Consider the following 15,298-nt stretch of genomic DNA (forward strand, 5'->3'; position numbering starts at 1 on the left):
ATGTGTAAGACCAAATTGATGTGTTTAGTGACACTTTGTGATGTATTTACTCACTTGTAATTTGTATTGACTTGTAACGTTGTATCGTCAGTCACTACTAACTACTACATTTTTATCCTCTCTTGAAATGTTACACCATGGCATGGACTTGCGCTCCAGATTCACTTCTCATGCAACTTGATACCACTCTGAAAGATGCCAGGTTGTTTAAGGACAACAGTTCCTTTGAATATATTCTATCTTTGCAAGCATGGTAAGAGGCATCTAAAATTTCATGCAAAGTATCAGGTGTGCCGGGTGTGGTTTGTAAACGCATCCAGGCTGTGGACGGAGGCCGAGTGACGCCACGAAATTCGAGTGCTGTCGCCGGCCCTCGTCATCATCACAACGGCGAATATAGGATCCTCAATCATTACATTTACATCACCAACACAAAGTCACACGTGAAAACATGCGTCATCTTTAGAACCACGTACTTGTGTACCCGCATTATTCCCATTTGAAATATGAACAAAGAATGAGACAAACTCATCAATCCAATTTAACGAATGTCAACATTATGAGATGTCAGCTGTCTCTAAAGTGCGTTTGTGGGGAAACATTTGCTGAAACAAAAATTGCATAATACGATTAGATCAGGGAACAGAACACGGAAAAAAATGGGTGGGGTGGAAGTAGCTATATTTAAAGCAGTTGCTCAGCCAGCTGTTTTGCGCGTGTTGCTCTGGCTACTTTATGATTACGAGGGAGGATGCCGTTAGGTAATCTATCATAGGATGAGTTTTTTGCCCTGTTGTGTAAGGGTTGAATCAGAGTCCTTCACTAAGGTGTCAAAATGACAGGAAGTGCAATGTCGTGTTGTCATTGGAAACAAGAAACTGTTCTTTAATGGCTTAGAAAATAAATGAAAAGAATGGGAACAAAGTGTTGTGAATTAGTGTTTTCGACATGGAGGATATTGAAAAGATAAGATCAATTAAAGACAAAATCATTGATGATGTAACGCTTGACAAAGATTAAAATCAAGACTAAAACTTTGTGACTGTAGGGCCAAGGCCAAGACATGTAGCCCAGACCAAGATAAACTACCTGGAGACCAAAACTCTGAGGAGTTAAAACCAAGGTCAAACCTTTAGTTTTCCAACATCAGAAAGTACGAACTTTTTCCTTCCCTAAAATCGTCTTAAAACCAAATCGAGTAAAACAATCAAGTCTCAGCAAAGCTGGGCTGTCCTGATGTCCTTCATTGCAGCAATGTTTGGGCTTATCAATCATGATTTAGTACTTTCCAGTTGACAGCCACACACTCACGTGTCCTACACAGCTGGTGCTGTTGCGCTCGGACGAACAATACCTAGGCTTTTTTAATGACTTTGTAGCAGAACCCTGCATGAAAACGATGTGCCAGCAAAAATGCGTATCTTTCATTACTGCTTCATCTCCTTAAAGGTGAAAAGCTGAAATCGTCCATCAAGCAACTCTTTGCTCGTATAGTGGGAAGCTCATTTTGTTGAAAGCTTCACCACGACCAGAACATCAGTCAGTGACGGGAAGCCGCCAGACACTTCTCTGTACTCATTGATGGATTTGCATCAATGACACAAGAACCGACCGGGCAGCTTTTGTGCATGTGTAGTCCACGTGACTGTTTGACGCAAGCCTATGAACAATTCTTCCCCACTCAGCATCACTGCAACGCGCTGCTGTAAATATAGTCTCCACAAAACATGGGTATAATCAGTGAGCTTGACGGAACTGCTCTCACCCGCTAATGCCAGACAGATTAATTATCAAAATGGCAATTGCACTACAATGCTGGCACAATTTGATAGAAATGTCCATATCCGGTCTGATGTTGTAAACACGTGTTCTTTTATTCATCGTGACCGGACGTTTCGTCGACGGACACTTGGTCGACGGACACTTGGTCGACGGACACTTCGTCCCCGGACGTTTTGTCGAACAGACGTTTGGTCGACGGACAGTTCGTCGAACGGACGTCCGTTCAAATGCAGTTCAAGTGCAGTTCAAATGCAGTTGCCAGACGACCAATCCATTTAAAGTGGAACCTCTGGTTGAAATGTACTGTTGACAAGTGTCCGTCGACGAAACGTCCGGGTACCTTTATTCCTTGCAGAACCACGCTTGAAAAAGAACGTTTTTGTCAAATTGACAATGGTTGGACTTTGTTTCCAATGATGTGGGCATTGGATTTTGTTTTCGACATTTACTTTGCTTGGAATTAAAATGCGCACTAAAAAGTGTCCGGGACATATCCACTCTCTTTTGGCAGCAATCACGACATTTGACGGCTCCGGGAAGTGAGCTCTAGAGATAGTGGGAATTGTGTGCATTAAAATGCCTGCGACACATGCACTCTTGCTAGGCAGCAATCACAGCACCAGTTAGTCGAAGTGAGCTCCAGCAAGAGCAGGGAAAAATGGCAAATCCCAATCGATCCTCATTTTTGCTAAGGACACTTCACATACCATTCGTACCCCCCAAAATACAAATGCTGAACTTACAAATATAGTTTTTAGCATTACACAACATTAGGTGCATCGGAAACACACCAAAATAGACTGAATCAATCGATGTGATTGGTGGATTTGACGTTAAGTTGCAGCATTAAGCAAACAGAGTGATGTCAATGTGTAGCTGCCACAATGTTTGTTTTTACCCTTGAGCTAAGTGAGTCATTAGTGCTCGATTCATTAGTGCAGTATCGAACTGGGGCACCTTGCCATTGTTAGCTTTTGTATTATTCATAAGGATGAACTCAAAGGACTCCCACCTGCATTTATTTAATGCTTTATCCAACAAATCCTTCGGTTTTACATGGAGTGATTTTGCTAATTTAACATGTTTAACTATCGACAATAACCACTGACCACAAGATTAGAATTAGACAAATAAAACGGATCTATTATGAGATTTACACGCTTGGCAGGATCAAATCAAAAAAGATTTACTGGCAGTTTTATGGGTGGTGAATATTTACTTTTATAATAAAGCCAAACATGACTTGATGTGTTGTCGATTATCACGCCTCATGAATTCTCCTTCGGAGCTCATAAAACCAAGAATACTAGTGTAAAAATATAGTTAAAGACTAGCCTAGGAGCCCCACAATAAAGCATTCCAAGCTGAAGGCAATCAGGAGAGACCCTGAAATCATTGGGATTATGGTCGGCTGGAGGGTCTTTATAAAAGCCGGGAGGCAATTAGAGTGGCTTTCTGATGACCTTCAAGCTTGATCTGTTTTTTAGCAGACACTTTTAACCTCACCGCTCATTGTTGTCAGTGCATTTTGGCAGCATCCTGCGATGATACTCTATTTTCCGACCCTGGATCGCCCTGTCATTTTCATCATTTTCTTTCTCTCTGAAATGTATAATCAAGCTGTGAAAAGTGTCACTCTGCCAAGGTGACGATGCTGTTTGTTGTAATGGGGTAGACCACAGGGGACTGCTTTTCTTTATTCAATGGTTTAAAAGACAAAACCGGTTTGACCTTGCCATACAGCTGAGGGCATCCATTTTTAAAAACTGGAAAATATTCCACATGCGACTGAACTGGAAAATGAGAGTCTCAGTTGTTGGCAAAAATGGAATCCAAATAAGAATCTTTACGATTAAAATTGAGTTCGGGCCATTCACGTTATAAATATTGATTACTATAGATGTAAAACTAATAAGGAAAAAATACAATTTCTTCCTTTAGGGTCATACTTTAATAGGATTATTTGTGAAAGTGAGTCAAAACAAATCCATCTGTAGTCTGATGAGTACAATTCTGAGAGATGGCTAGGAGAATCCTTACAGTGTCCTAATGTTATTTACAGGTACACACCGGTGTGTACTCCTATGACACTACTACCCATCATGGCATCAACGGACATTGAGTAAATCCATTGCTAAAAATACTTGCCAATCCTTTGGGATTACTATGCTTACCAAGTGGACACAAATCTGGAATTAGGCAGCAAAAGGCTGTCAACTTCCCTCCATCAACACCTGATCCACTCCCTAGGCATGAATGTTCGTGGGGCAAAGGTGAACTCAAACAAGTCAATCCACTTGCCCCTTGCCATATGGTAGCATGCATTTTCAGTTTTTCTTTACTTGAAATGTTGGAGGCAAAACTTCCTGGCAATTCATGATGACCGTACTTTGAGATCTAAAACATATCATGTGGTTGATCAAATATGTTATATGGACACCATTTTTGTTTGGAGGCAAATCTTCACTTTTTGCATTTTTACCTGTATTTCAGTAAAAGAGGCACGAAAAGCCCTGTTTGTGGGATCTCTGAAAATAGTTCCTGAGCAATTATTCGGTGATGTGAGGAGTGTAAATCCACCTCAATCGTCTTGGGGAAGCAGTCAGGGCATGTGCAAATGTCAAACCTGTTCAATATTGACTTTTGCAAATCCTCGTGTGAGGCGGACATCGAGTTCGACCGAGTCACACACTTTGAGACTGTGATGTGATAATCAATCTAGCAGTTAACCTCCTGATTCGTGTTTCTCCGTGTATTTTCTGTCTGTCTGGATATTCTAACACCAGTCTTTCTCTCATAACTCAGTTGTAGTTGTGCCTCCGCTGTAAATTCACTAGACATACCAATACTACTTTTGTTCCTCCTCAGGTTTGATGTCTTAGGCTTCTCAGAAGTAGGCATTTAATAGAGATTGCCGTTAGCCTCTGAAAGAGCCAGTCAGACATAAGTGTGTTGGCGTACTTCCTTTGTAAGCTGTAAATCGGACTTGCAACGGACGCACCCCCGCTCACTTAAATTCATAGATATCATAGATATACAGTAGGAGATCTATGTTTATATCAGTGTCTATTACTTTCAGATCTAATCACATCATGTAATTGATCAAGGAAATGCATTAGTTAAGGACTAATACATTTTTTGTTGTTGCCTGCAAATCTTCCTGTTCCATTAAGTATTGTCAATCAACCTTGGTAAAGGTTGATTATTTCCATGTACGATAATTATGACCTTCACATCCTGGACAAGTGGGTGATTTTTTTTCTTTTTTTTTTTAAATTCTTGATGAAGCCAACCTATTGTCCGGGTTGGTTGCCGTCCAGCATCATCCCCTGCGCTCTGCGATAGCCTGATCGCCTCGGCCTGGAGACGGCCCAAACCCGCAATCCCATTAGAACGCTACTCCTCCCAACCCCGATCACACTTTAATTAAAATAGTCAGTCCGGCATGGGCGGTAGTCCAAGAATTACTTGTCATGTGTAGCCTGAGGAAAAATGTGTTGTTGTTTTTTCCATCAAAGGCCCATTGAGGTCATAGTATGCAAGTTCAAATGTTTTAAACAACAGCTCAGTCTTTCCTTTAACCACCCTGACATCCAATGACTTGCAAAAAAATAACAAAATAAATGGAAGTGGTGTTTGGGGGGGGGGGGGGGGCTGTAACGCAATGCTGCCATTCTGTTGGCGGCTGATGCTATTTGTGGCATAAGTAATAGCTGCCAGTGCGGGCCTATGAAATGGTTCACGTCAAGATGAGCTATTGACCGTAAGCAGAGATGACTGGGATGTAATCTTAGAGACACAATGCAATTTTAGCCTGGCCAATCAGAGCGCAGCAGACGGAACATTGTGCTCGGTGGAAGACCACGTTTTCTTTCAATGTGTTTTCAGTTTTCAATATTTGCATTTGAAGCAAGAATGGCCATTTGACTACATTTTCTTGTTTGAAAATGGAGAAAATCACACATGAATTCAACTGAAATAATTCTCTATTTCCGTGTTTTGCGATATTTTGACTTTTCCCTACAAATCATTCATTGACAATACCAATGTTATCATTTTTTTTGTAACTTAACTTTGTGGATCAATGTTAATGTTTTAAAAAATATTTATTTGTGTTCAGTAGTCATTTAAAATAAACAAATAAAAAAAACTATTAGTCCTCCTGCCTGCTTTACAAATACAAGCTTGCAGTCCATCACTTCATGCAACTCTTTGACCCCCAAAATATATATTTCTTCTCCTCTGACATGTACTTTGGGGATTTGCACTTCTTTCAATATCAGTATTGCTTAAAGCCATAAATCTTATGCAATCTTTCTCTTTTAGTGACCCTCCTCCCACTCTGTCCTTTCCCTTGCCCTGGCACCACGAACTGCGGAAGTGAAGTTACACAAGGAGTTGAACAGTTGGCATATCAACTAATCCAACCCAATGCAAACGCAAATTGAAAAAAAAATACACACAGGAGGAAATAAATGAAAGGAAGTCTGTTTCAATTAGGGCAACATTTGGATCGTTACATAATAATCCAAAAGCAAACATGCAAAACATCTGAGCTAATATGCTGCCCGGTCATCTAGAAAGCCAGCTGCACTGAACTAGATGTTGCTGCTGTTATGAATATTATGATTATTTCTTATTAACCCAACTTTGAAAAATCCCTTTATAAACTTGATTTTCATAAAATTGCCAAGTTAAGTTTAAATATTTCATTTTTATTCTCCTTTTAACATGCTTATATTGTAAAAACTATATTTCTTTTGTAAAATTACCATTTAAATAATATTTTTTTGTCTTGTAAAATCAATACTTTTGGTTTTAAAATGAAAAGGAATTAAAGTATCACTTTACTCTGATATGTGAAACTTGTTTTTTATTTTTATTTACTGCTAAATGTCAAATCTATTTGAACTGGGAAAGCTGACATTGAAATTGTATGTTTTAATGTGAGTGTCAATTGTTAGCTGCCATCCCTCCCATGTCAAATTGATGCAAAACACCATTGCAAACTACCTCTAAGGCAGGGGTGGGCAAACTATTCCACAATACGGTTGTGGGTTTTCCTTCCAATCCATAAAGAAGACATCTTTCCACCAATCTGGTATCTTAGAAGTGCAATCAGTGGATTGCAGTCAGGTGCTTCTTGTTTCAACAGAAACCCCATTGGTTAAACTGTCTGTACTGGATCGGTTGGAACAAAAACCTGCACCCAGATTAGGCCTCGAGGACCGGTTTGCCCACCCCTGCTCTAAGGCCACTTTAATCACATTTATTTTCCATTAGATTCTAATTCATGCATACTCTCATTGATTAGCAACAATGTAACAATGTTGTCAAAACATTTCAGAGACTTTTCCTACTTTAAAACCACTGAAATGACTAAAATGCACACATTTCCATGTATTTCCTTTAAATCCTGAATATGGCTCTCAAGGAATTTGAAAATATGAATTGTTAATGTCTCTCTCTTTGTCCAAAAGGTCCCCGAACATTCTAGAATGGATCAAGTTCATTAAACGCACATGCCTTTTAGTTTGAAACTGGGTGCGAGTGGGAGGAGGCGTTTGACCAGCCTGATTATGTAAATAAGTTGCAGGCGCGTGTGCAGGTTGAAGCCGCAGTGAGACAGACCATCCTCGTGTGCGTGTGTGCGTGCTCGGACGTTTCGGGGCCGGCGCCCGTCGGTAGATGGCGGTAACCCAAGAAAAGTGATCCAGCGAGCAGGGGAGGGCTCTCGGCCACTCGGGCTCCGGTGTTTGCGGCAGCAGCAGCATCAGCAGCAGCAGCAGAGGCAACAGAGGCAGCAGCAGAACCAAAGCAGGGCCAGAAGAGCCAGCGCCGAAGAACTGTGAAGGACAACCGGTGGAGAGAGCAGCACCTCTCCGCTCTTCAGCCCCCCTCCCTCCACCTCCCCGGCCCCCCTTCTAGCGCACGCAGCCATGGAGGACAAACCCAACTCGTTCTCCGGCGCCAAGGAGGAGAAATCGGACGGGAATAACGCCTTCCAGAGGCAGGACTCCATCCAAAAGAACAACAGCACGGGCAGCAAGGACACCAAGGAGCACGCCAACTCGGTGGGCTTTAAGGGGGAGCGCGACGAGGCCATGGTGGGCTTCGACGACCTGGAGGCGGCGGCCAGGCAACACGGGTTCATGCAGAGGCAATTCGGGGCCATGATGCAGCCCGGAGTCAATAAGTTCTCCCTGCGGATGTTCGGCAGCCAGAAAGCGGTGGAGAAGGAGCAGGAGCGGGTGCAGACGGCCGGCTACTGGATCATTCACCCGTATAGCGATTTTAGGTAAAACACCTGAACGCACCACCTAGCGTACACCGCCCCCCTCTCCGATCACCCCTGGGGGGGTCTCTGCGAGCTTCCACGCGCGTCTTGCAATAAAGCACGCGTTTCATTGCGGCATTTTGCTGCATCGCACAAACGTCCTTGAACGCAACGCAAACGCGCACCGTCGCTCGGTGCGCGCGCGTGTCTGTCTGCCTGCGCGTGTCGTGTTTTTGTTGCGACATATTGCAGCTCGTGCGAGCGAGATTCGACCTGCCAATGCACCAACATAGTCATTATACCTGGTGACGGACAGGGGAGATTGGGAGGGGGCTTGAGACCAGTCTTTTTTAGTTGGAGCTCTCATCTGCCATTTTTTTGAGGGTGGGAAACCCATGGGGCGAGGGGCGGAATGGGGCTCGAGCGTGTAGTCTTGGAGAGACACCTGCTCGGCATGGTGTCCTAGTGGGTGGCGCTGGTGCCTCGCTTTCCTGAGTGTCAGGGTTTGAATGGGTCTGTGATTCTCTGTTTTTCGTCACGCTACTGTAGGTTCAATGAGGGCAATGTGGGGTGAATGTGGTGGTGAGTAGGGGTGCGACAGTATATTGATAGGGTGATATATCGCAATACTTTGGATACCCTTTGTACATCAAAATACTCTTGTCAAGAATAGATTTATGGATTAATATATTTTGTGATCATAAAATTTTTCACGAGGCCGTTAGGATAGCTGTCATTTTTTGCACCGCCTAGAAGGCAGTGCTACAAGAGAAAGTGGGAGAAGAAAAATATGACTTTTAATATATATATCCTTTAATGCCTGTATCACTTGCCTTTTATCATCAAGTCTATAGGCTTACAAAATTGATTTTGCAAAATAGGCTGAATTCTTTTTCAAAATCGGCCTTTGAAAATCCCATATCGTTTGAATTTCAAAACATTGTCATTGGCACTCAAACATGAGCATTCTAAATTAAGCCAACCAGTTTAAATGAATTGGACGTCTCACGTTGGCAATGTTTTAAGAGACTCGTTTGTTGATACAGGAATTTTTCAATTGTATAGTATTGCTGTATTTCTATACTGAAATATTCCCTTTTGTAATTGACAAAAATGCTCCTTCATTCCATAACAAATTAAAATCGACTAATGTAAAAAATCCGGAAAAGAGCAAAAGGTCTGTAATGTGATGGAAAACAATCTCACGGTGTGACGATGGATGCTCTGGTGGTTGGACCGCCTCATCTAATTCCACCAGTGAAATCAGGTGCAGTTTGGCGGCCAGCTCACGGTCCATTTCACCAATTAAGGCATCTCACTCATCCGGGCTCTCATCCTGCATGCTATAACCTGTGCAGCTTTTCCCTGGAGTTAGTAGAGATGTTCTAGGTTTTTAGAATGTTCTGGCTATTCTATTTTTCTCCCGTTAATACAGTTCTGAGATATGGACAGATTCACAAAATAAGAGGACTTGGACTCGATTTGCAGGCAAAAATATGTGATTCTACTATGGAGCCTTCTCCTAACCAAGAGAACTGTCCGTGGTCCTGAAATCAAAGCTAGCAAGCCCTGCAGCAATGATTCAAACCATGTTTACCAGTATACACTCTAGAATCTAATAACTGAGTGGCTCACATAGTATGCTAGGGTCCTTGTGTTTCCGTAGGTGTTGTTAGCAAGCGTTTCAAACTGTTGTTGACTGTCAAAACAAAACAAAATGACTGTGGCCTCCAATGTTCCCTCTAATTTTTCGTTGGTCTGAGCAGAAAGTCAACCTCCCTGAGCGCACTGAGTACCAGTGTGAGCGACATCATCGGTACTCGGATGATTCGCCTAAAGACGTTTCGCCGACGGACGTTTGACAGACGGGCAGGTCGCCGAATGGACGTTCCGCCGAACGTTCATTCGGCCGAACGGAGGTTTCGCCGAAACGGGATTCGCGCGCTTGCCCCGCCCCCGGATCGTGTGTGTACAAGTTTTTCAACCTCGGCCCGCGGGCCATATACGGCCCGTTAGGATTTTTAATCCGGCCCGCCGCCGGTGTTGTCCAAATTATAGTAAAAATCAATGTTCGTCTACCATCAATGGCAGCCCGGGAATAAGCACTCTTGGGCGGGCAGATGTAGCAGAACCGAGCCGTAAAATGACAGCAATCGGGTCAAATCCATCCTAAAACAGCATTTAATGATTAAATACAAATACTGGAGCTCTTTGGACATTAGAACCGAGCCCAGGGAAGTGAATTCCTCGGTAAAAAGTCGCGATGGAGGCAAAAAAATGTCCATATACGTCCATTCGCCAAACGGCTCAAAATGCTCTCAAATTCGGTCAAATCCAGCTGAAAACAGCGTTTAATGATTAAATACAAATACTAGTATTTGTATTTAATCATTAAACTATCAAATACTAGTATTTGTATTTAATCATTAAACTATCAAATACTAGTATTTGTATTTAATCATTAAACTAACAAATACTAGTATTTGTATTTAATCATTAAACGCTGTTTGAACGAACGTTCATTCGGCGACCTGTCCGTCTGTCAAACGTCTGTCGGCGAAACGTCTTTAGGCGAATCATCCGGTCACGACATCATCATTGCTCGCTATGGGCACACCAGTATCACACCTGCCACAAGCAGGTGCATGTCAATGTTCCCTCTAATTTTTCATGTAAAACATGCTGTAAAACACGAAAAACATAAGTGGACAGAGCTACTGCCACTGGCTGCCGCTCAACCGGCGCCATCATGAAGAAAGGGGTAAAAAAAAAAAAAAAAAAAAAAAAAAAAAAATCCGTTTTTTTTTTTTTACTGCGCGCCATAGGATTGCTGCTGCGCAGAGAAGACGAGAGTAGTGCGCAATTGCGCACGTGCGCAGCTTAGAGGGAACAGTGGTGGCCTCCATCTGCAGATTTGCATTGCAAATTCCGCATACACCGCTAGCCACATTTTTTTTAAATTGGATTTTTTGAGTGAAGATCTGTGCATCTATGTGTTTTGGGTTGACATAAACATTGATGCATAGGATAGATGTCCATAAAGCTTCAAGCTGAAATGCACGTGCACTGTATGCACAGTAATGGTGGTGGTCAAGGATTAGCAGTCAATGAGCTTAGGGGGTTCTGCATACCATTATGTAAGGAGATTGACCCTTGCTGCTTTAAAATGGCCAAAGTGTACAACTTGGCCAATTTTCTTTGTCATACTAAGCATTGCAGAAATCCATCAGAAATGTCCATTTCATGTTTGTTTACCTCCTAAAAATCAGAGCATTGGGGACATGAAGTTGTAACTGTGAATTTACTCTACAATGATGTATACCACCAGACCAGAGATTAGTAAATGATGTTTATATTCTGTTTAATTTTTTTTTAACATACGCAAAGGTTTTTTTTTTCTCGAAAAGCTAAACAAACGGATTAAGGACATGGCAAAAAAAATCCAGGAATCAGCTTGGACATTTTTTATTCCCCTTTTTGACTTACAGTGTGTACCATCGGCCTGACATATACCAAAGGGCATTTTATGAGAGGAAGTCGCCTGAGAAATTGCTTTACTCGACAAGCTAGCTTTCGTGTCGTCGCCAAGTGTGGATTGCTGTTGTCTCTTTTCGCATTCAGGGTGTCGCTTTCATCCTTTATGCCTACCTCCAAAAAACAAAACAAACCAAACAAAAAAAAGGCACACCTTCACGGTATTAGTAATGACTTGCAGTATATCCCTTCACTTGAAATGTAACAGCCACCATATTCTCTCCTACATCCTGGCTTCTTAAAGATTAATGGCAGGTTAGTAGTATACATTATTCATAGGTTTTTGGAGACGTCCCACATGCGGGGTCTCGTATACCTTTCCTCACGCTAAAGAGAGTGGCCTTTGTCGTCCTTTGAAAGGCATCCTAGTGCGTCAGTGTTTTTAGGCAAGTGTCCCATGGCCAATTTTCATGCTTTCTCACATTCACAGTTTAGTATGACTATTCACAGCTAAGCTACCGTCACTTGGCTTTGGCAAAAGGTGTTCCTGTGCCAATTTCGGAGACATTCAGCATGCATTTGCTCCCTCAGCAAAGGCTTCCTGCTAGTGACTCTATAAATAGCACAGTATTGATTCTTGTCTGTAAGAGGACTATAATGATGCTTTGGCAATTATCCATGAAAAGATGACCGATTCATCTGCGGGGATCAATGTAGATGTCAAAAGCAGGTGTTTGGTCGGCCTTGACTATTTGAACTCTTATGCCATCATGCTGTATTAGCCTAATTACAGTCTGTTTCACTTGGAGACTGTTAATTAAACCACCTGCAAAATAAATAAATAGAAATTGGCTAGAAATCAGGACTGGGATTTTATAGTACGGAAACACTTAATTAAAATATTTTATTAATATTACTGGTCATGTGAAAAACCCTGTGCACAGAAATGACATCTCACCCTTGGCTTTATTTCTGTCTTGACAAAAAGTGCTCAATTGACTTTGTCCCCACCATTTTATACACAAAAGCCCTATAAAAAGAAGGAAAAACAATAGATTTACTACCCTTTTAAAACACCTTTTACAACAATGTGTACCCATTCTGTTACACCACTAAAACTACCTCCTAAAGTGGGAATATTTTTTGGTTTATGGCATTTTTGAATTCCAAGCTATGCACTAACTGACTAAAAAAAGCTGTAAAATTGTGTCTTTGGCAGAATTGACAAACGTTTGGCTAGTTTAAGCGCTTTTATGCAGACCAGACACCCAAAAAAGCAGGTAGTAAAATGTCTTTAGCAGAGTCATCTGTGTTTTTTTTTCCAAAACTGTTACCAGGTGATGGTGTCTTTGGCCTCCCAAGATACTCTGGAAAGTTTTCATTTTGCGGCAATTAAACAGAGCAATTCAGACAGAGGTTGCGCTTTTACCATAGATTGATGAGGAATAGATTTTTGGTAAGGCTGCAGTCTGAACTGGGCACGTTGCACACTGGACTGCGCAGTGTGCCGTGCGTGGATATCAGCTGAAGTGTTAAAGCAAGCAAGCTTAATTCAATGATGTAGGGAGAGCTACGCGTGCTGTTAAGTGTGGCTGACTGCATCGTCACGCTTGGCGACCAGCTCTTGGAAACCAAACGGCCGTGTGCCAATCCGGCATGGGAGTCACAGAATCATATTGAACTCCATTGGCTGCCATTGCCAGTGCCCCTCCCAGTCAAAAAGTTGGCATTTAATGATGAGCATTTACAGCATTTTTTTTCCCAGTAAAAGTTTTTTTAAAAATTCATGCCAATGGAATGGAATTTAAAAACATTGTAATGGGTAATGCTGCAAATTGTCCGCTTGACTGATCTGTTGTGCTAATGAATAAATCTCCACTCCTTTTTACAGGATTTTTTTTTACATTTCAAATTTAACCCCATTGAAAACACAGTTGATTTTTACATTTGTCGCATAGTAACTTAATCAAATGACCACTTACAAGACTGAAACTTAGGAAAAACGAACTTCCTACTTCCCAAACAGATCAAATGTATTTCATCAGTTAAAATTGGTTGCCATTGACAATGATAGACATACCATCTAGCTAATCCAAATTGAACTTTAATCTATAGGAATCCTATATTTCTTCTTCTTTTGAAGTGACCTCTCACCTGCTATGTTCATGTTTAAGAAGAATAACAGAGTTGTCAGGCTCAAGGCCCATTTGGCTGCAGTCCGTCGTAAGAATAATGGCTCGGACGCACCGTCGAAGGTTCTCTGCCGAGTCAAGGCCAAACATACCATGTAAGAATAACCGCGCTGCTATTTTCCGCAGCGCCTGGAGGGCCGCTGTTTAGCTTTAATTGAAGACAATTATCGGACATGCGATCTGCGGGTATATTTATGAAGCAGAGGCCGCGGCTTAATTAATTCAAACAGATCCATTACTGCCGGTCCAGACTGCCAGCACAAGCGCAGGCGGCCTGCCAGTTTAGCAAGCCAGCTAGTCGATTTTCACCCTCGGAGGATGGCGTCAGAGGGGAGTTTTTAGTTGCCGCTAGATAGAATGCCTTGAAAGCATCTATTTTCAGATCTTATCGGCGGTCTGGGGATCCTCTGAGGGGTTGATGAATGGCTTGCAGGGGCCGTTAACACAGCCTGGACCAATGACTGGCTCTCCTACTACACAGCAGAGTTCATGTCTGTGAAAAATAGCTCAAAATAACATGATATCTGGACAGAAATTTGATGTATACGTATATTATTTTAGCAAGAAACATGAAATCGATGCACTTGGTTTACTGTTCCTGGCTGTGGCTTGTGTATTATTCAAGATACATTATGGCTGTGCAGGACATACAGTGCAATTTCACCCCTTAAATATTATTAGTCTTTTTTATATAAAATGCTTGGGGAGGGGGGCATCCCTTTATTTTGCAATAGTGATTAATGGAATTTTCGCTTTCAAAAGGCAGTTTTTCTGTTGCCAGATATTTGGAGTTGACCTGAAATATGAACACATGCCGTGTGTTTGTCTCCGCAGGTTCTACTGGGACTTGATAATGCTCATCATGATGATGGGGAATCTAATCATCATTCCTGTGGGAATAACCTTCTTCTCAGAGCAGACCACCACCACCTGGCTTATATTTAACGTGGCCTCGGACACCATCTTCCTAGTGGACCTGGTCATGAACTTCAGGACGGGAATAGTCAACGAGGAGAGCTCTGAAATTATCCTGGACCCCAAGGTCATCAAGATGAACTACCTGAAGAGCTGGTTCGTGGTGGACTTCCTCTCTTCCATTCCGGTGGATTATATCTTTTTGATTGTGGAGAAAGGCTTTGACTCGGAGGTGTACAAGACGGCGCGCGCGCTCCGCATCGTCCGTTTCACCAAGATTCTCAGCCTGCTGCGTCTGTTGAGACTGTCTCGACTCATCCGATACATCCACCAGTGGGAGGAGGTGAGTACGACGCCTTCGGGTCGATGTGGGGTGTACGGTGATAGGGTTTGGAGTTGGATTCTGCCGGCGTGGCGCGGTCGCAGCATATCGTGACGTAGCGGCGTCAAGTATCATGCTGAATTCACCATATCTTAAATCTTGATATATGTTGGATAGCTTAAGTATTGAGCCAGGCTGTTATAATTAGAATTAAAGTATTAGGGCTGCATTGCGAAACAATTAGGCACTATCAAAAGAATTTAAATCATTAATTCATAATAACTTTTTACATACCTTTTTAAATCCACCGCAAGGCATATAGGCAATTTAAGTGTC

At 42.2% G+C, this 15,298-nt stretch overlaps 1 protein-coding gene across 1 annotated transcript in view; it reads left to right on the forward strand.

The window, feature by feature from the left end:
- The first annotated feature begins 7,355 nt into the window (after nt 1-7,355).
- hcn1 (hyperpolarization activated cyclic nucleotide-gated potassium channel 1) overlaps nt 7,356-15,298 on the forward strand; it is a 49,888-nt gene continuing 41,945 nt past the window's right edge. The window contains exons 1-2 of the mRNA XM_077622980.1: nt 7,356-8,080; nt 14,560-14,983. Of these exons, the coding sequence (XP_077479106.1) occupies nt 7,722-8,080; nt 14,560-14,983 (783 nt within the window). The 5' untranslated portion in view covers nt 7,356-7,721. The remainder of the gene's footprint in view (nt 8,081-14,559; nt 14,984-15,298) is intronic.

This window comes from Stigmatopora argus, chromosome 16, assembly GCF_051989625.1.
Source record: "Stigmatopora argus isolate UIUO_Sarg chromosome 16, RoL_Sarg_1.0, whole genome shotgun sequence".
NCBI classification, from domain to species: Eukaryota; Metazoa; Chordata; class Actinopteri; order Syngnathiformes; family Syngnathidae; genus Stigmatopora; species Stigmatopora argus.